General features: G+C 32.3%; 1 protein-coding gene across 5 annotated transcripts in view; it reads left to right on the top strand.

Moving 5' to 3' along the window:
- Positions 1-22,506, top strand: part of LOC143248447 (adenylate cyclase type 2-like) — a 115,053-nt gene that overhangs the window by 59,200 nt on the left and 33,347 nt on the right. For 4 of the 5 annotated variants that reach the window (XM_076496830.1, XM_076496838.1, XM_076496812.1 and 1 more), the window contains 6 exons: positions 513-651; positions 1,967-2,080; positions 3,378-3,436; positions 5,710-5,793; positions 7,850-8,017; positions 11,083-11,179. In XM_076496830.1, coding sequence (XP_076352945.1) covers positions 513-651; positions 1,967-2,080; positions 3,378-3,436; positions 5,710-5,793; positions 7,850-8,017; positions 11,083-11,179 — 661 coding nt within the window. The remainder of the gene's footprint in view (positions 1-512; positions 652-1,966; positions 2,081-3,377; positions 3,437-5,709; positions 5,794-7,849; positions 8,018-11,082; positions 11,180-22,506) is intronic. The other variant, XM_076496822.1, reaches the window with a different exon arrangement.

Below are 22,506 nucleotides of genomic sequence, written 5' to 3'. Positions count from 1 at the left end.
CTGAAATATAAAAATTATTCAAAATCTTGCTGAAAAACTAAAATTGCAACTGTTTAGGCTAAATCTTTACCAGAAATGATGCCCAGGTATTCTCTCCCATAGTTTGTAAGTAATTTTGTTGGTTTTAATTCTTCGATGCTTTTGTACATCATTTTTTAAAATAATGGTAAAGCTCAAGGTTTTGTATTGATAATTATAAATTTCAGAAAAGTGGCATATTTTTACTTTTGATCACTTTTTTTTGTGTGGAATAACACATCCTGTTTAAAACTTGTTGTTATCACATAAATAACAAATAGTTATAGGACTAGACTGTACAAATTTTTGCTTTATATAAGTCATGGATGTGTAAAAGAGAGTAGCTTCATCTTGTCATGTTCATGATGATTTGAGTTCTTGAATAAATGTTTAATAAACCGTTAAATGTGTAAGGAACTTATCACAAACAGTGATATAAAACTATGATGACTGAAACTGCATTGTGTTGAAGTTTAGTAATTGTTTCTTACTAGTCGAGTGCACATTTCTGAAGCAACTTTAGAACAACTGGATAATAACTATGTAGTTGAACCAGCCTATGGATGCCAAAGAGACATTTTGTTAAAGAAGATGAAAATTGAAACATTTTTCATTGTTGGACATAAGAAAAAGGTAAAGTTATTGAAAGACCAATGCTCTCAAAATTATTTTTGGTCAGGATTAGGGATGATCAGTGCTACAAACATGTTGTTAGGGGACTGAATTTGTTTTAGTCATAACCAGTGTCAGCAGAATGATGTTGAAGGAATGGGTCTACTTTAATCAAAATCAAATATGGTCAGTGACAGGACTAAATGGATTTTAGATCCTACATAAGTTAAAAATACATAATTCATTTTGATCATTAAAACTGATTGTACCTATAGCAATGAGGTACAGTGTTAGAGATACATACACTTTATACTTAGAAATTGTAACAAACTCTGTACTGGCTGAGATTTTTAGCAGAGTCACAAACAGATGGTAAGACTAAACCATCTTAAAAATACATCTCTGCTGTTTCACTCAAAAAAACCTAGGCATAAGCCAAATTAATATTTTTAGCAAAATTTGCACTCCTTAATAATAATAATAATAATAATAAATTTATTAAGCAATAAATTAGACACAAAAAATCAAATAACAATATAAAACCATCAACAAAGAGTTAACTCGTCCTGTGATGGTTAAACACATAATAAAATAAAATCAAAACTTACAAAATCAAAATAAAATTCCCAGAATATTATCATCAGTATTTAAGATCCATTGTTTTAAGTATTTCTTTTGATTAACACGATTAATAGAAGATCTTATACTATAAGGAATAAAATTATGAATACGAGGTGCCAAATAAAGATATTGATGAAGTGTAACTGTTTTACGTGGTGTGGGTACATTAATTGGAAAAAAAGATTGAAGTCGTGTAAAATATGAAGTGACTTTAAAAGGCCTATTAAAAGAAACATGCATTGTAGATAAAGCTAAAAAATATAAATAAAGTTTATCATATGAAAGAGGGGAGTTAAATTTACTGAAATCGGTATCAAGCCTACGGGTAAAAATAAGAGAGAAAACACTTTTTTGCAACTTGTGAATAGGAATTAAAAAAGTCTTATATGTGCCACCCCAAATTGAAATAAAATATTGTAAGAAAGATTGAAAGAGAGCATAATATACACTTAACAAAATATGAGCAAAATTTGCACTCTTTAAAGTTATACATTTGATTTTTCAGGAGTTAATAGATAATATCTTGAAGCTGAGTTGAAGTAGAATAAAAGATAAAACCATTTTAAACCAAGGACAAATCAGGTTTTATAGATCATTGCATAATTTTGAATATATTTTTTTATTATTTAATGTAAAATTTTTCTAAGTATATTTATTTGTGATTTTTTGTATGTGCTTGTACTGTATTTTAAGAATACACAATTTACTGTCATAGTCAATGAACAGAAGAGAATCAATATTCCAGGTGACAGGGAATGGCCACTTTAATGGCAGACGATCATCTTTTGCTTCAGCTCCAGTGGTAGCTCGTGCTCAAGTGCGTAGTAGGGTATGTATGTGCTTAATAAACCATCACTATAAATAGAGTACAGAACTAAAAACGTATAGATACAAGGTGTTCTAGTATAAAATTATAAGATTCCTATGACCTGAATGCTCTCAAAAGATGGACCATTTTTCTTCAGTTTATCCTTTAAGAAAAATGGTCAACTTTTCAAAAGCACTCAGATTATTCAAGCTTTATATTTTGTACATAAAGAATGATAATTGATCAGTATTTCATGTTAGATAATTTTACTTTTCTTCCTCAAGTTGCATATGTTATATTTTTATTTCAAGTTTCAAAATTAACTTTTATAATGGAACATTTTTGTTAAAAGTATTATTCTTAGTAAATCCTACTACCATCACCTGACCATTTCTGGTGTAACATTTTTCAAATTGAAATCAGAACTGTTATTGTTGGTTTGAAAAACATTAGGAAAATTCAGTTTGATTACATTAACTCTTCCTAATTTTAACAGCTGTATTGTTGTTTTTAAAACATTAGAAATACATATATTATCAATAGTCTTGTATATATATTTTCCAACAAGGATATCTAATTTGCTAAGAAGTTGCTGTGACTGATCAATGTTTTAAGGTCTTTCATGCACACTTTGTACATATGTGTGCAAGTTACATTAATTATATGATATGATATATCAGGTCATTGCTTTCATCCATTAAGTGTACAAATGTATTAACATTATGATTAGTCTACAAGATCATAGATACGAGCAATGATTTTAGTTTTACAGTGGATACTCATCTAGCATCAGGGTTTTTCCAAAATATCAGAAGAAAGGAATTACATTTTCTTAGTAAGGTAACTTTAGTTTTTTACTGCTTATGATTGGCAGAAGCTGAAGACATTAAGACATACATGTAAATTGATGTAACCATCAAACTGTTTCCATTTGATCAGTTCCTTCACATTTGTCTTTTTGACTATCTTATACTTCTTGATGAATGTGTTACAATACAAAAAGCTACTCCTGGCATCTTAAAAGGTCTTTGCCATGTTAAGTTTGAGCTGTTGTTGTGATCCAACCCAGTATTAGGTAGGAATCTTAATAAAGTGAATAGACAGCATATATTTAAAACTGTAGATATTGCACATTCTATGTGTCTTTCTTTACAAAACTTATCTTTAGCCTTATTATTATCAGTGTTCTTTGAACTTCTACCTCACAATCATATTTTATTCAGAGTGTGAGCCATTAATAAAAGTCTAGTTATGTTCAAAGTCACTTTCAAATATTCTGTGGATGGCTTCTTACATGTGAATACTTTTATTTTAAAAGAAAATGTCAAGTGGAAGTGATATTCTGTCTTTACGAAGAAGGACAGTTCTTGATTACAGGTAATTCTTTTTATATATAAGGTTTCTGAATCTACACAAGAAATGTATTATACTAGTTATACCATAAGTTGTTAATGGTATGCTGTATGGATACCTTGTGTCAAATGTCAATTTACACAACAGTTTATCTTACATTCCCACAATGGCATATTAGTAAGCAGTTATGTGCTATTTTTTATAATACTATCAAACATATTAATGTGAGTGTATATTTCTGCATTATGAAATTTTAGACCATTTTATGTAACATATATATATATATAATATATATTATTGATCTCTTTCTTTGGTTCATAAAGATTGAATGCATTTATTGAGAAATGCTTATATATGTTTTATACATTGTGGTAAAACAATAACTTTATGTTCAATGATATTCAGTGTACAGTTTCAAATATAGGCTGGTAACATAAATAGTTATTAACATCAACCAGAAATGATTGGTAGTATAAGTATCAACACAGAGAAAAGGGGAGAAACACTTGTAAGTATAATGCATCTGAACTTGAAATGCTCAAAATATCCCTCTTTATAATTTTTTATGTTGTTGTTGAATGGAATGATGAACAAAGATCAACATGAACTATAGCTCTTTCTTCTCTGACAAATTTTTTCAATTTATCAATCCAGTCTTAACAAATAAAAATTACAAATGTTAAACTGAGGAGCGATGTGCTCACTAGATGGGTGTACAATATCCAACTCATCATTTGACAAAACGTCTGTGAGATGTTAATGGACTTTAGGCAGATAACTTTGCTATTCTCTGTACTCTTCCATTTACACAGTTTATGTATTAACACTCTTTGGAACATCCAGTATTGATTCTTTTTTTGTAAACTAAATCATAAAATGAGAATAGGTGACATCTTTCACATCTTGTTCAGTTGTATATTGATAAAAATGTTTCTTAATCACCCATGATGGCATAGTTAACAAAAGTATGAAGTTATTTGTTTTACCACCCTGTATCTATGTTAATACCATGGTTACCTTGATATTTTTTGATGAAATGTGTGTATTTTTATCTGTATGATCCTCTCTTTGTACACACATACTTTCTTTTAGACACTATATTTTCTCAGTCCTGTATAAGATCTTATTGATAGGTAAATAAACTGATTCTCTCTTTGTAGTAAGCTGGGTATGATTATATATATATTGGTGCTTTATATAAATAGAGTAACATAAACCATAATTTTTCTATCATGTGCATAAGCTTTCATTTTTCTTCTCCATACTATTGTAATAGTTTTTTATGTTTCTTTTGTGTAAAAGATAGTGGAAATTGAGGTACAGGGTAAATATCATTCTTAGCTTTCACTCACATTTGCATGTAAATGTACAAAAGATGTAACAAAAAGTTTAGTGAAGATGTTTTTAAATGTGCTTTAAGTTCTGATAATGATGATGGAGAGAGAGGATGAGAGGAAGTCCTGTGGACGTTTTTAAAAAAATGAGATTAAACTATTATGTTAGTTTTTATAGTCTTAGAAAATTGTCTTCTTTCACACAGTATTTTAATGTTTTGTCATTTCCTGTTTATCCTTAAAGAAAAGAAGATTACCTCCTGAAATTAATTACTCAGATTATTGCATTTTTTGTTTTATAATGTTTGTGTTGTATGCTTTTTAAATTATAATGATATATATATATTGCTATATTTGATTTAAAAAAAACTACTGGTTTTTGTTTTACGTTGGTTTGTTAGACTTTTTGCTTGATATTTTTAATTTATTTAATATTTGATATTTGTTTATTTGTTACTTCTTTAATTAAAATGAATACTTTTGTTATTTTTTAACTTTGATCTTATTTATGCAGTTTATCTAAATACACAAATCCATCATAAAGTGCACAAGACCCACATTAATGTATTATTCCCTTATCTGTCAGAAAAGTATATGAACAGTATATGTTTGTTTTTTTACGTTACTAAATATTTCTGTGATCACTTTTACAGAAAACATAATACCATTGGGATGTTTCTTGGTGGTAAGAAACAGTGCATTTTGAAATATAATTTTCAAATTATTTGATCGTCACATGGATAGTATATGTGTACAGTTAATAAAAACCTTTGGATTTCATTGTTCTGGACTTCATCTCTGCTTTTATATGAACAAGCAAAATATATTGTTTTTGGAAGAAAAATAACCAGTTAACACCTCTGGGATGACCCAGAGTTTATTTAGGTATGTGTGAAAAAAAACTTAATGCTGCTTCAAGAGTTTTATGTAATATTAGTTACTTTTCACATTATTTTTTTACAGCATTAGTGACTATCAGAAAATGGTTGAAAGTGTTAACAAGGACATGGATAATAACATCAACAGTATGGCGTTAAGTAAGAAAGAGTACGTTCCACCTGACCTATCAACTTTAAAATCTTTAGATGTAGCTATTAGTTTGTAAAACGTTTTTTTTTTTATTTAATATTAACTTCTAATTACAGTAAGCTACATACATAGAACTAAATATATATACCTAATGATGATCATATGTAATTAAATATTTCTATTTATATTACTTATAATGATTGTAATGCATTGTTTTATTATTTGGTACTCTCACTTTTAATAACATTTTCATCCATTAACTAACTTAGAGTTATAGTACTTTAAAAACTGGAGACAATAACAGGGAGATAATTGTTTGTTTTTGTGAAGGATAGGAATTAAAAAGTAAGTAGCAAAATAAAGAGAATCACACAATAAATGTTTTGAGTTTTTACTAGAATTTATACACTTTATTAAGTTCTTTTATTTTGTTTGGTGGTAAGTGAACTCAACTTACATTTCATGGGCTGTGGGATTAAAACCCAGCACTGAACATACTCACCCTTTATTCATTGGTTAAAAAGTACTCCAAGACTTTATAGTGAATACTGCTAGCTAGTTTCTTTTCCTTTGGTTGGCAGTTACAGATTAGAAATGGTGGAAGACATTTTTTATTTATTTGCCATGAATGAAACAACTTATAATTTTTGAAGTACAGAACAATATGTAAGAGATGTGCTTATAATATTTTAAAATATAAATGCAGTACAGGTTACCTTTAGAGAAGTATATTGCCAATCAGATATTGTTAAACTATGAATATCATTAAAATAGAAAATATTACACATGTATTTGTTAATATTGAATAATTTTTTATGGAAATTGTAATGCAAACATTTTTTTTCAAATATGTTTGAGAAATGTTTCTTTCAAAATGAAATGTTTCATGGTTACTTGCTACTTTTTAAAAAAATATCTTACGTGACATGACTTTGGCTGGCTAGAATGCTAGAGTGTGTATTCAAGGGTTTGTGGTTCACATGCGTATTGCTAAAAAATTGAGTTCCTTATTTATGGGCCATCTGTTATAGGAGTGTCAGTGAAATCCCACTACTTGGTTAGAATAGCCCAAACTTTGGTGGAGGAGTGCTGTTGATTAGCTATCTTTCTCTTTGTATATCTGTTGATAAGTAGGAATAGTTAGAACAGAAACCTCTAGTTTTGCAGAAATACCTGAAACAAACCTAACTAAATGGCATGACAATTAAGCAAATATTTTGCTTATTAATGATAAACTCCATGAACATTGGCTTCATGGTTAGTATATCAGACTGTAGATCTGAACTTCCATAGTTCTTGCCCTGTTGTCACCAGAAGAAACAAAATAAGTCTTTCTCTGTTCTTGGAGATTATGGATGCATTATCAAAGTGATATTTAAATTCCACTATTCAGTTAGGGTAGTCCAAGAGTTAGTTGTAGGTGATGTTGATTAGCTGCCATCCCTCTCTTTTGTCTGTGATTGGCTAGTGCAGCTGATCCTCAAATAGGTGTGAGCTAAATTTAACAAGCACACAAACATTAACAATACTTTGTTGTTGTTTTCTATCATTACTGTTTACCCAAGTTTGAAAAATTTTTGCAGATCATTGAGGGTGTTTATATCTATAAGCTTTTTTAAAATTCATTTTACTTCACATATGGTGATTTAAATTAACTTAGATATATGAACAATGTTATTCACTTATCTATTTATTATTCAATATTTATTATACAGTGAATCAACTGTTTAATGATTGAATATGAATGTTAGAGATTGAACATTTTTGTACAATCACTGAGGTATTAATTTAAATGAGGGAAGGTAGAGTGATAAACTACTCTATTAATTATTAGATATTAATTTACAGTACTTCAAATTCATTTTAATTTTATCTTTCAGACCTATTATTAGAACTGTTTTCAAACTTAAGAAGTGCATTCATGGAAAATTGTTGAAAGTTTGCTATTAGAATAGTTTCATGGTGATTTAAACCCATTTTATGTAGTTTACCAATTTTTACTGATGCTACAGTAACCTATGAAGTGAATTATATGACCATAAAAAATTAAACATTTTTTTTTATTATTTCATAGTCAGTGGTGTAACTCAAAAGAAATTGAACCTTTCCTGCTTTTCTTCCGTGGCAAGAACCTGGAGAAGCCATACTTGAAGCAGGTAGATCCACTTTTCAAGTACTGCTTGTTGTGTGTTCTTCTTCTGTTTCTTGGAATGGCAGTCATTCAGATGCTGACTGTTACCAGGTTAGAAACTGAGAGATTCATTAAAGTTCAGAAAGATATTTCAGCAGATTAGCTGTATTTATTTTATGAAATTTTCTACAAGTTCTTTTGTAATTTAATTTTAAGTTTATATTTCCTTAAAAAAATTGGAAAAAATATATGTGGATAGATGGAAAGAGTATGCTTGTGTCTTACTCTAGTGCTGATCAAAGTGGTTTTAATTTATGTTTACAAATTAAATTCCCATTCATAATACTGAGAACAAAGATAATTTATTACCAATGTCCTTGAAATTTATTTAGTTGATATTTTATAGACATTTTTGTTAATTAAATGTACATTGGCTAGCATTTTAATGCTGTCATATTCTGCATCACCTTATGTATTTTAATATTAACCTCTGTCTTGTGGATTCTGCTGTTATACATTTTTACCATATATTTCATTCATATTTTATTATTAAAAGATGGACCAATTTTGTAGTCCCCCAGTGACACAGCGGTATGTCTGCAGACTCACACAGCTAGAAATTGGTCTTCAATACCCATGGTGGATAAAGTATTGATACCCCATTGTATAGCTTTTTGCTTAATTTCGAACAAACAAACCAACTTTGTAATTGTTTTTGTCTTGCTCTCCAATTACAAAAATAATGTTAAGTTCTTACGCTATTGGTAGTATGTATTAAATAAATTATTACCTTTTTTACTAGTGAAAACTCCCAAGTGAAAAAGTAAATGGTGTTCTTGTTACACTTTTTTGACAAAAGGTAAGAAAAAAACGATGTTATATGTATATATACAGTTATGTATATTAACCCTGAAGAGTATGCAAAAATGAAATATTGGTTTAAATAAAAATATATTTTTCTGTATTTACCTGAAGTTTAAAGGTCGTTTTTTTCTTAACTTTTATCAAAATTTGTAAATCCCTTTGATGTGCAAATTTTGAAAGACAATGAAAAATGTTTAGCAGTTGACCAAAAACGTTGTATTTCTACAGTTGTAGAAAAAGATTCTGGTGCTGAAATCAAAAAGAGTTATTTCTTTAGTTTATTATTGATTGCCATTCAATTTGTTCTTCAATGGGTTAGGAGTAAGCTTACAGACTTACAGTACTAAGGTCCAGTGTTTATAATTCCCTATGATGGATATAGAGCAAAAAGCTCATAGTGTAGTTTTGGGCTAGAAAAGCAATAACAACAATATCATTAACTTTTTGGATTTTACATATGAAAGTATTTTTACATGTACTTAATAAAATGAACAAGGACAAATATTAGCATTGTTTGGTCATTAAAATATAAATTATATGAATGTTTTAATTGTTTTTGGTTGTACTGATTATTGTCAAATGTATCAAGATACTACTTAACCCCCACACTAAAAATAGTTAAATGTTAGTACTTATATGAAATTATTGATACATTACATATAAAGTTCAAACTTTATTTGCCAGTTAGTTCTCTAGCTGCTTTCATATATTGATTTAGTTTTGAATGTTTTCTCTGATGAAAACAGTTATCTGCAAACACTTGTCAGTTATCAGACGAAGAGCAGCTGTATTTGTACATTGTATCACTACTGAAACATAATAAAATTGCTTTTGTACTGCTTGTATTCAGTTATTTCAAAAAATTGCAAATACATAAATGTTGGGAACTCAGATATGATCCTTATTCATCTGCTTCAGTTATACATCTGTTTTATTTTATACCTATGAATTAACATAATTTTGAGACCACAAAGTAATGAATACTTTATTACTTAGATTTAAAACAGGCATAAAATATGATTTACCTGTGATGTGTAAAAGAAATGAGAGAAAGGTTAATTTTTTGTAAATATTACAAAATGCTGGACAAACATGTAACCTTTGCAAAAATTTGGTGAACATAGTAACCCATTCTCATTATTCAAATGGTTAAGACAACTTTTTTATTACCCAATTACTAAATTTCACAATTTCAAAAAGTAAAATTAACAGAACTGTTTTTTGAAAAATTTGATAATATTTTCTGTTATAGTTAAGAACTAAAATTATACATAAAATGTACATATTTAATGTATATTATACATTTCAACTTTACCCATATAAACATTGATCTGATTTCTTCTTGCTTGCTCCAGTCTTTTATATCCCACTCCATTGCCCTTGGAAATAATTGTCTTATGATACTCTCCACTTGCATCAATGCACCCTTATCCTGGTACTGGACATAAGCACCTCATTTAGATAATTTTAATGTGTGTTTTATTTAGCAGCGATAACTGTTCTTATATATATATATATATATATGTTTTAATGTCTGTTTTAATTAGCAAATAGAACTGTTCCTGCAGCATATATTTTTAAAGTCTTTTATAATTAAGAATTATTCTTATTGTGTATATTTTAATGTCTATTATAGTTAGAAACTAGAATAATATTTGCAATTTATATTTTTAATGTTTCTTTTTGAAATTTAAGAAGAAAATGTTTTTATAATTTAGAAAATATTTCTTGCTTTGATAGATTGTTTAGGCAGAGTATTCATGATGAAACTTTGTAGAATAGATGGCAATTGCCTCTTGTGGAGACACAAGTGTAGAGGACGATGTTTTGAAAGTCTTCCACCTTTTTGTCTTCAGGTCTGGAAGACAAGAAAAATGAAAGAATCATTTTATATTAATATTATTAAACCTTCACTAAACAGAGATTCCAGATTAAAGGTGAGTAACCTGTGGCTATCATTTGTTGAATCTACAAGATTCTCTCCTCCAATCAGAAACAGTGATAACCCAACCAATCATAACACACTCTCCACAATTCACCAGGACACTATAAAAGACCGCCAACACCTTACATGCACACTGACCTGAAGACGAGAGGCGGAAGACTTTCAAAACGTTGTCCTCTACACTTATATCTCCACAACTGGCAGTTGCCATCCATTCAACAAAGTTTCATCAATATTCCTTGCTATTTCCAAGAATTTCTGTATGTTATTAATTTGTGCCTACATTTTTTAGTACTTTCCCAAATAAACAAAGTTAAAGAAAATTTAAAGTATGTTTAATTTGTTTTCCATGTGTTATGTGTTCTAGGTCCCTGTATATATGGAGTTGTTTTAGTTTGGCTTTTGTTGTAATTGGAATTTCCTGTTTATCTACTTGGACAGGCTATCTCCAGGCCAAATGTAAAGTAAGTATCTATTAATTAAAATATATAATAAAAATAAGCTATATTCAAATTGTTCTCAGTAATTATTCAACTAAAGAAATTTGTGATAATCATGTAATGTATCTCCTTGTTATCATAGCTTTACCATGCATGACCATTGTGCTCTGTAGGTAAGATAAGAAAAATGAATGAGACAGCCTCCACATTTAACAAACCATATGCATATACAAACTAAAATGAACCTACTTTCAACCTTTAGTGCTGTTACACTTTACTGAAGTGTTATCTTTCCAAACAAATTAAACAATATTTCTATATCATTAAATTTTAGTATTAAAAAATTTTAATAAGCTAAATTTTAATACTATGATTGAATATCGTAAAAGTTAACTGTAATCTGTATTTAACACCTTTCTCTTACTGTGAAAGAACTGGAAAAACATAAGGCAGTTGCTTTTTATAAAGACTAAGAAGCAATTAACCAGGAAAACTTGGCCTTGGATTCAACTACCTTCTACCTTCTGGTTAGCTTGTAAGTTTTCTCTGTGTATGTCTTTCAACTATTGTGTAACCTCTAACCTTTGATCTCATAAACCCACACTTTATCACTGTATTTCTCATCACACTGATACTATAAAGTCATAAAAATCTTTCACTGAATGTGGGTTACTTGAGTTTTACATTTGTTCTTCAGAAGTGTAATTTAATGTCTCCAAAAATTGATATTTCAAATTTGTTTGTTTGTTTTTGAATTTTGCTCAAAACTACATGAGGGCTACGTGCACTAGCCGTCCCTAATTTAGCAGTATAAGACTAGAGGGAAGACAGCTAGTCATCACCACCCACTGTCAACTCTTGGGCTGTTCTTTTGCCAACAAATAGTGGGATTGACCATTACATTATAATGTCCTCATTGCTGAAAGGGCGAGCATGTTTGGTGTGACAGGGATTTGAACCTGTGACCCTCAGATTATGAGTTGAGTGCCTTAACCACCTAGCCATGCCATGCTGATTTTCAAAGTACTCAAGAAAAGTGTTTGAGTAGAAATACTGGAATATAAAGGATATAAATATACCAAATATTTTATTATTGCATTCTATTAAATATTTTTTGTGTAGACACAAGAATATTAAAAGCATACACTTGACTATGCAGTGAAATGAGTTTAGATATAATAAAATGCATGCTTATATGAAACACAAGTATAATGTTAATGGTGAACTTGGCATGCCCTTATTCATTGCACCATCAAACCTTTTTTTACTTACTCTGCATAAAATTTACTCAACATGGTGTTAATTTTGATCAGTTTCATAATCGTTTAAATAGATTGCAATGTTATGTCACTTCTCTCTTCGTTTTGTTTTATGTTTTATGTGGCATTGTTTTGATATATGTGATTGCAGGTTGTCTTTACAACTTTTTTTGGTTGTTGTTATCTGTGCAAGCCTAATCTCACTGGTGTGGTTGTGTTTAGAAAAGTCATTCTTTTATTTTTGTTTTGTGTGCATTACTATGTCTATATACATATAACAGTAGTCTATTGTATGTTCATGCAACTACTTCTTCTATGGTACTTCTCTCATCTCACAAGATTAGCTTTTTCCATTTTGTGCTGCTCTCTATATATGTGAACGTTTTTATATTACATGCCTCAAAGATTCTATTATGTTTCTCATACAAATCAACATGCATAATCTTTCCACCAATAGGAGAATGCCACCATCACATGACACATGTGACTCTGTATATGCACCACTGCCAAACCATTACTACTCATTTGGCAGTGCTCAAGTTTGAACGTCTTTCCTTTGTTCCAGTTCTGCCTGGAGTGCTTTACCTTAGCTTAACTTGCACTTTCTTTTGTTTATTTTCAAGAAATGTTCCTTTTCATTTTGAAAGCATTCATTTAACTGTGTTATGCTGCCAAATTTTTTGCTTGTTTATTTTTTATTTTAACGTGAATTCAAAGTTAATCTGACCACTTTGAGCCCATTTCAATCACATGATGAGATATTTCAGGTCACAGGTGCGGGCAACCCATCGGAGAATTTATTGACATTTATTCTCAGGAAGATTGAGTGTTATGTGGGACAATCTTTGTCTCCTCCATTTATCCCTCTTCCTCCTGAGTCTCAAACAGTTTGTTCATGCCCCACAATTCACCATGGAGTCTACCTACCATGATGGACATTTCCATTGCTTATCCACATATTCCCATCTCAGAGCATTCTTATCCTTATACTTAGTTTGTCCATTATGATGTAGTGTATCAGTTTTGTGACCTACCCCTCAAGCTGATTTTGGTACTGTATGTTTTTTGTTGAATGGTGCAAACTTGCATGCCCTGTAATTATTCTTTCACTTCTACATAGACATCGGGCTTCTTCTCACTCATTCCAAACAGTAATCAGTCATATTCATCAGCTCCTAATAAAAGGTGCTCGAGTGAGCTGGATGATCAAATTGAAGAAGTCCTTCCTTCATCCTATCCAGTATTTCATTCACTTGGGTATTTTCTTCAACATCCATCTTAGCTTGGCTCAATCTTCTCCTCTCCAGCTTTGTTCTATTGAGCTACCCTTTCACAGTGCCCCATCTGCTCCTTCACTTTCTGTTCTAGAGGTTCTATCACTAATGGGGATGTGGTCATCAACAATTCCTCTCATACCTCTTGATCAGACTCGTACACAGTTCCTTCAGTGGATCCAATACAACCAATGGAACCTTGTTCGAGATCCTTTGGATTCTTCCATTACCCTTCCTTCCAACGTTATAAATGATTCCTGATGGTGGTTGGACAAATCTCATACTATGGTGGACATCCTGCTTCCTCCTCCATAGCCAATTTTACATCTATTCATGGATGCATCTCATCAGGGCTGGGGTTTGTTGGTCAGCTACTGAGTGTTGTTGTTCTGTGGATGAACATTCTCTTAATATCAACATCCTAGAACTACTTGCTGATTGTCATGCTTTGGATCAGTTTCTTCTTCTCTTCATGGATCGATTGGTCATGATTCACTTTTGATAATTCAACAGTAGTAGCTCATATAAACCACCAAGAGGGCACCAAGTCAAGATCCTTGTGTTTTTCTCACCATGGGTATTTTCTTTTGGGTCTACAGTCATCTCATTCTTGCAGTGGATTATCGTTTTTGAACAGACCAGATTTACCAGACAAAGTGGTTCCTTCATTCCCTTGTTTTTTGGGGTCTTTGTGATCAGTGGGGTATCTTTCATACTGATACATTTGCTACCTCCCTCAGTCATTATTTACCTTTGTTTTGGTCCTCTATTCCTCCATCCTTGAGCTTTGACTATAGATACCTCAACCAGGATTGGTCAAACAAGTTCCTTTATATTTATCATCCTATCTGATTACTTCATCAGTTAAATTACTTCTGATTGCTCTTTACTGGACCACTCAATTGTGATTTTCTTGCTTACTCTAGTTACAGTTGTTCTTCCTGACCATCTCCTATTACTTCTGACCTACTTTGTCACACACTTATTTGCCAGTTTTGCATTCTTCACTTCATGTCCTCTGTTTTCATGTGTGGCTTTTACCTGGCTTCTGGTGAGGAGATCCAGTTTTTCATTCCATTCTTCCTTCATTCATGTTTGTGTATCAGAAAATATAGAATGTGATTTACACCTATGCCTTTACTTAAGGGGTTCCAATTTCTTGTCCAGTGGTTACTGGTGTATCTGAGTATCTTTCATGTTTTTTTTTTCTCAAAGAGGTCTTTGTCTCCTTGGTTTCTAGTTATTAGGCAGCCATATCCCATACTTTTTGTTTTTCTCATTACCACATGGTCTTTCTTTCCCCTGTCCTTACCCTCTTGATCCATTCTTTCCATATACATTGGCCACCTATGCATCTGGTACTTTCAGATTGGGACATTAATGTTGTACTCACCTCACTTTACATCTGTTTGAGCCCATTTCCTCATGCTCATTTCACCTATACCTTAATGCATATTTTCTTCGTCCCTTGGCTTGTGGATGGTGTTAGTCAGATATATTTCCTATTGACATCACTCACACACTGTACCATCAAACATTTTTCTCCTCCTTTATCCAGAATGTTTCTTAGTTCCCAAGACCTCTGTGGCTCATAAGGGTAACACTTTTTGCCCAGTTCCCTTCCTTCTGTTTCTCATCCTTTCCTTCATCTTGATCCAGATATATTTCTGCACCTCATTCGTGCTTTTCACTGTTATTTGTTGGCACAGCTTCCTTCAGGGATTCCTTTTTTCTGTCTATTTATTCCCTGGAAACTCTAGGAATCTTTCCCCCTTTACCCTTATTAATTAGATTCATCGTTTAATTGCGTTGGCTTATCCTTTTTCTCCTCTTATCAATGTACATTATTCTGTATTAGATCCCATCAAATCCGATACCTCACTTTTCCCTCAGTCAGTATTTGAAGGAAATTTTACAGTTAAGCATTAGGATCATCTTTCAGCTGTTCTTCTCCCATTTTTTCTTCCTGTCAAGGTTTATGAGTCCTTGGGGTATCTCCTACCAACTGTGACTATACTTCACACTTTGGTGCAGTTATGACACTAGATAAGTCTTATTTATGCCTTCTTTTCTTTCAGTGGCCCTTGCTTTAACTTTTGTCTCTTGAATCCCAGTCTTTGATGAGTGGTGCCTGACCAGATATTCTTTCTTATACACAAATCCACATTGTATGCCATGTTTATTCATGCACTCTTCCCATGGCTCCTCACACTCATCTTTGACATGGGGTGTCTTACAAGATCACTGGAAGGTCAATACCCTCCTGATATTTACTTTATAAACAGGCCTATTCTGGACCATTTCACCCAGGGAGGGATGGGTAAAACAGAAGGAGATAGCTGCCCATCCCAGCTATGCTTTGATTGAGAAATCTGTTTGATTTACTTTTCAAAATATTTTGGATGTAGCTAGCCCTCCTGATTTTCCACTACTATTTTTTTTCTTTTTTCTTCCAGTGGAGTATAGAGACCTTACCATTTACCAGTTCCAAATTGTAGGAGTGGTTTACTATGGAAACATTCTGCTGGATAGGTTCTTCATAGATGGCTATAACCATTCACTTCATAGTAGGGCATTCATGTTCTTCTGGTGTAGAAGGCATACCATCCTCTGAATTTAATGACACATAGAACAGAGTGAGACACTTCAATACAGTTCACCCCTTCGATTGGGTGCTCTCATCCTATCCTTGCAAGGATGTTGGTGCCCTGCAGGTTGATTTTGGATATTGAGTGAACCATTCTACATAAGATTTTATGCAGGTTTGTGGCTGTCTATCTTTCTCTTTCACTTTTTCCCTCTATTTCGTGGGCCACAAAGGGTAATTGTGAGTTGTTTCTGCCCCTGTCCTGATAATTCCCTCGTTTTCTTTTGCAATGATGATATTATTGACCTTTGGACTTTTTGAACCATTCTCATGGTTGCAGGGGTTGAATGCATGCAATGGGCTTCCCTCAGATACTGGTTAACAGACTCCTCGATCCCTGGCTCAGTGCCATTCCTATGCCTTGTCCTGGAGTCAGTCACTTCCTCACATCCACGATTTTAGGGCTTGAGGTGGAGATAGCATAATCCTCATGCTACCCTCATGTGAATGTCAGTACTCAGCAAAGAGGTTTTTGATGTAATTGACTTCCTGAGTATGGTCCTCCATGCCCTAGCCATTCTACATTATGGGATGCACTTTATTCACTTTCTTACTGTTGAATTTCGTTATTTATTTATCTGATTGGGATCACTTTCCCAACTTATCTTCTCCAACTCAGATGTGCTCTCTATCTTTTTAACCATGTGTATTTACTTTTGTTCATGGTGAAGATGTATCTGGTTTACAAGCATTGCAATGCCTCTTCTCAGATCATCTGATCTGTTTCTCTTATCTTCAAGGGGTATCCTTTCAAAGGGTACATCTGTTCTACCCTTACACCACTCCTTAGACATATTCAGTGTGAAATTCTAGATATTATTGTGAGATGAGGGAAGCACTGTAAAGGAAGTTATAATTTTTCTATACATAAAATGTATCATCCCCCCCCTTGAAACACACACAGTTATCTGATGCTGATGCTTATGTCTTCTGTCAAACTTTGAAGTGATGAGATTTGGTAGTGGCGCATAAAGGGAGTCACATATATCATGTGATGCTCTTTTGTTGTCGAAGAGATGACTCATTGATTTGCATGACAGACATGTTGATTTCAGTATGGAGGTGCAGAAGGCTTGATATATAAAATATTAAAAAATTCACTTGTAGAGGTCAGCAAAAAACGGGAAAACTAATATTTAAAACAGAGGAATGTGCCTATTGGAAATACATTTTTAGTATCAGAAAATAACTTTGTAGGGTGTAGATGGATCTTCACCAAAATTGGTATGGAGGCTCATTAAAACCATGAAACAGAACATAAAAATTTTCTGTTTTATAGTTTTTATGGGTGTTTTTGCTTTTCTTACCACTATCTTATCCCCTGTATATGAATCTTCACCAAATTTGGCATGAAGGTTTGTAGGATCTATGTAGAGATACATGCAAATTTTAGAATTATATATAAGGAAGCAAATTTTCATATCATAAGAAAACCTTTCATTATTCATAAATTTACATAACTTCTGACCAGGTTTTAGGTACTCCAGCTAATAGTACAATGTACAATATGAATGTTTTAAAAGTAATATTCCAATTTTTAATTTACTTGATTTAAAATTGACAAATCAAAAGGCACTTCCACAGAAAATTTATGGAAGTGTATTAGAAACATTTTGAATTCCAAAGACACTTTGATCAAATATGTTGCAACAATGTGTGAAAGACTATCTGCAGTTATTAAACCAAAGGGGGCACACAAAATATTTACTCATCATTTGTACAGTTAGCTTAGGGAGAATTCTTCATTAAATTTTAGCTTATTCATACTTTTAGGCTTTATAATGAGTCTTTTGAGAAACAAAAGAATAGTTCTACCTAATTAACTTTCAAACTTGCATATACAGTTGTTTAATACCTCAGTGGAAAAACTGTATTTTCACTTTTATGTGGCATTTGAATTGTTTTGAAAATGTCAGTACATTTGAGTTAATTCCAACTACTTTTGAAATATAGAACTGTAAATTACTTTGCTCATCAGCCACAAATGGACAATAATAAATCATTAACTATGCTTTATAAAAATAATTTGAATATGATAATGTAGTGGCATATTACCACACATGCAATCTTTGGTGCTGTCTGTGGCATATTTGATGCCTGCATAATATTAGGTTCATTCCAAATTTATCCATTTATGGATAATTTTTTTACTGGAGGAATATGTTACAGACCATTCTGAGGAAGGATATTTATAAAACAAGAATGCTAAATGATTTAAAACTAAAGAATACAAATTTCAAATAATGGAGGTTTCATTGTTTTCCATGAAATGGAAAACACTTGCAAAGCACAGTATTTAGAACAGGAATAGGCTCTGAAACTTCACCCCAAACTGATTTAGACCAACCTCCTCATCTGCAAGTGAAGGGTATAGCTCTAGATTAAATTCATCATCTTTGGGGTAATGGTTGGCAATTTAGTCATATGCAAAACGAAAGTTATAGTTTTAGAGTAACATCCTCATCTGTAAAGTGAAGGTTATAGTTATAGAACAACTTTATCATCTGCAAATTGAAAGTTATAGATTTAGAGCAGCTTTCTCCTCTGTAAATGAACGTTATTGTTCCAGAACAACTTTCTTACCTGCAGGAGAAGTTACAAAACATGCTTACCTCCACTCCAACTTATGGCTATTATTGTACTGTCAAAGTTTCTTCCTTTGCTCATCTATACATTGGTCTGATTTTTCTTGCTTTTTCTAGTCTTTTTATACCCCATTCAATTGCCCATGACAATATTTATCTCGGGACACTCCACACTTGTCAGTGTGCCCTCTTTCCTGCTGCTGTATATAAGCACCTCATTCAGATAATGTTATGACTTCTTCTCAACAAAACATTGTTAATGGATATCCCAGTATTATGATAATTCACAGATACTTTGAATGTTATCTGTATTTTCTAGTTGATTTTCATGATAAGAATAAAAAACAAATAAAAATGTCATATATATCAATTTGCTAGTTGATTTATGCTATGAATCCCAGGATTATTATTTTCGGCACAAAGGCAAATTGGATGATGGAACAGGACTAGTCCAGAGACTTACAACTCTAAAATCCAACATTTTGTTTTCCTTTTGCTTCACTTTGTTGGAAGTCTCAGAATAACAAGCTTCGTTGTTGACAAGCTGTATCCATTGTTAACATGTATGTTAGTTTATTTTTTGGCTTCTATGTTCTCTATTGTCGTTGGAGTCCCATACTTCATCAGCTCCTATAGGAGGTCATAGTTCCACCCCTATTCATGGTTCTTGAGCCTAGACATTAACCTCCTTGGTACATTGGTACCCAAAATAGATTCTCTCTATATCCAAGGGTTCCACTGCTCAGCTGGATCATCTCTAGTGGCATCAGTTATTATTGTATACCTTCAAGACGGTAGTGTGGTGTTAAATAAAGAAGTGAGGGAACACATTTTGAAAATGTGACTATGATTAGTATTTAATGTATCACCTATCTGTAAGAACACATATTTCAGAAATAGCAGCTGTAAAATGTAATTAATTTCATCTCATCTTGAACTTCTGAATTCCTAGATAACTTATTAACAGTACTTCCAGGCTTGCTCTGTAGTGAGTTCCTTGTTACTTCACTACTTGTTTTTCTCTCTCAGTTGTTGAACAATGGCACTTAAGCCATTTGTATACATAAATGTTTTATTTCTGTTTTATTTCTTTGTTTTGCATTTTGCACAAAGCTAATGAGGGCTATTTGTGTTAGCCATCCCCAAGTTAGCAGTGTAAGACTTGAGAGAAAGCCACTTTCAATCTCATCACCACCCACTGCCAACTTTTGGGCCACTTTTTTTACCAATAGATAGTGGAATTGAGTGTCACATTATAATGCCCCCGTGGTTGAAAGGGCAAGCATATTTGATGAGACAGGGATTTGAACCCAAAACTTTCAGATTACAAGTCAAGCTCCCTAACCATCTGGCCATACTAGGCCCTTCCAATTTTGAATTGAAAAGCTATGAAGATTGGTGAACATGAGATTTGTCACATCATTGATTAACAGCCTTGACCTTATTTCCTAATGATAAAGTTCATGCTGCTAAAGCCTCATTTGCATTTGGAAGAATTACATGGGATTAATTTTGAACATCCAATTAAATAACTCAGATCTCATGAAGTATGGTGCCCACAATTGTCTAAAAAGTCTCTGTATGCTATGGTTGTTTTGAAAAATGGCAGTGTGAAATGTTTACCAAGGTTCTCTATTTCCTTTTCTTCAAAGTTTGATTTATTTCTGCTGGCCACTCATTGACTTCTAAGATATGGGCCTCAGAAATTGTTTTGAATGGAATTAAAAGTGCCTGGCTATGACCCATTTGGTTCATGAGATAAAGATAGTGTAAATAACTGTTATTCCATATTGTTTATGATACTGGTTAATTATTGACCATAATTAATTGAAACAGTCTTGTTATCTGTCAATGTTATTAATGAAACTTCATTTCATTGATGGCATTCTCTGCTTCCAATGCCTCTTTACCCTTATGTCCCTTCATTGCTTCTAAAAACCATATGCCGTGACAAATTAACTTGTCTATATGTTATATCCTGGGAAATAACTAAAATTCAAATACCTAACTGGTTTTGGATCACACTTTGTATACACCATATCATAAATATTTGTTCTCACTTTAGACTTTAGACAATACTTCTTTTGCAATTACTGTACTACAGAGAAACTGATAAACCATACCCAACTATATTTTGAAGCTGGGAAAAAGTCTAATGCCAAATGTCGACTTGTTACTTCATTTTTGAAAGGTTTCTACTTCAGCTGCTAACAGTAAAACATAGAAAGTAGATGTGAAAAGATTGAAGTACAAATTCTCATGGATTTACTTTGGAATTTTATGGTCTTTACTGAAAAGTCCCAATAGTACTATTTATTTTATTTTGTCAAGTTTGTAAGTCAGTTGCTAACAATATAATAACAGAAAATATTTGTGAAAAGAAGATGAAAAGTATAAATTCCAACCTTAAGTTGTGTGGAACTTTGTGATCAGTACTACAGAACTACACATTTGATTTTTAATTGTGCAGTATTTTCTTTCGTTATACTTCAATAACTTTCTTACCACCTGGATGAAAGGGTTAATCATTCTTTCTTCTAGGGATGGAAAAACCTTCAACAAACTAGAATTTAGTAAGGACAGATTAGTTTGATATAGCAATGGAATGGCACTCTAGCTAAAGTGAAAATGGTAAAGTAATGCTGTTCCCATGTGCTCCCATGCAATCTAATACCGCTAAACCACTGCTTCAGGGTCTTTGAGACTTGGTTCCAAGAATTTCTGGACATGCAGTAGCTTTAATCATGGATCTAGTAGCACTGCAGGTTTTTGAGTGAGGATTAGTCAGTTAATTCACATCTTTAGCACTGTTATTCACCCAACAAATAAGGTTTTTGTCTTCTGCAGATCATTGGAATTTGGAACTTTGTTCTAAGGCTATCAGAGTTTGATTAGTCTGGAGGTAGTGATTGAGTCATGCTAGTTCTTCAGAGGTTTTATTCCTGTTGGTTATTGGATCTATGCCGACAGGAGGTTGGTGTATCTTTCTTGTCCATATTAATGTCTAGATTCTCCAAGGCTAACATGTTACTTATTACTCAATCTGAGTTGTTGTTGGATTTTTTACTAGAATTGTAGATGCTTAAGTTTGTTGAAGTTGGCTTCTATGTGCACTTTGTCATAGTGATGCAATCCTACCACTGTTGGTATTTGTTGTGTTCAGGGGTCAGATACTGCAGCTCCAGGTTTTTATCTTTGGACTTTCATCATCTTCACAAGGGTTTTGCTGTATCAGATAAGTTTTTTCTCATTACCTCCATTCAACTGCACTGTGCACACACCATTACAAGGACAACTGGTTTCTACTAGCACCATCTTGTCAATTGTTAGACTATCACATTCTTAATTCTACTTTCAGAAATAACCAAGCTAGGCTACATTTTCAGGGCTGAGTCTTCTATTCTTGCTCCAGTTCCATATGCCATCAATCTTGATTTTTTTTTCATTCTATCTATCAGTTTGGTTCAGCTGTATTCCCATCCAGCTCAATGGCATTGAATAGGTTGCCTGATTGTTGTTCACCTTTTTTTCTTCCACTGCACAAATGGTTCTTTCTCTTCTGGAACTGTGGGCATCCCTCTTATAT

Source organism: Tachypleus tridentatus, chromosome 1, assembly GCF_004210375.1.
Source record: "Tachypleus tridentatus isolate NWPU-2018 chromosome 1, ASM421037v1, whole genome shotgun sequence".
NCBI lineage: Eukaryota > Metazoa > Arthropoda > Merostomata > Xiphosura > Limulidae > Tachypleus > Tachypleus tridentatus.
This window is presented reverse-complemented; position numbering and strand designations above follow the sequence as displayed.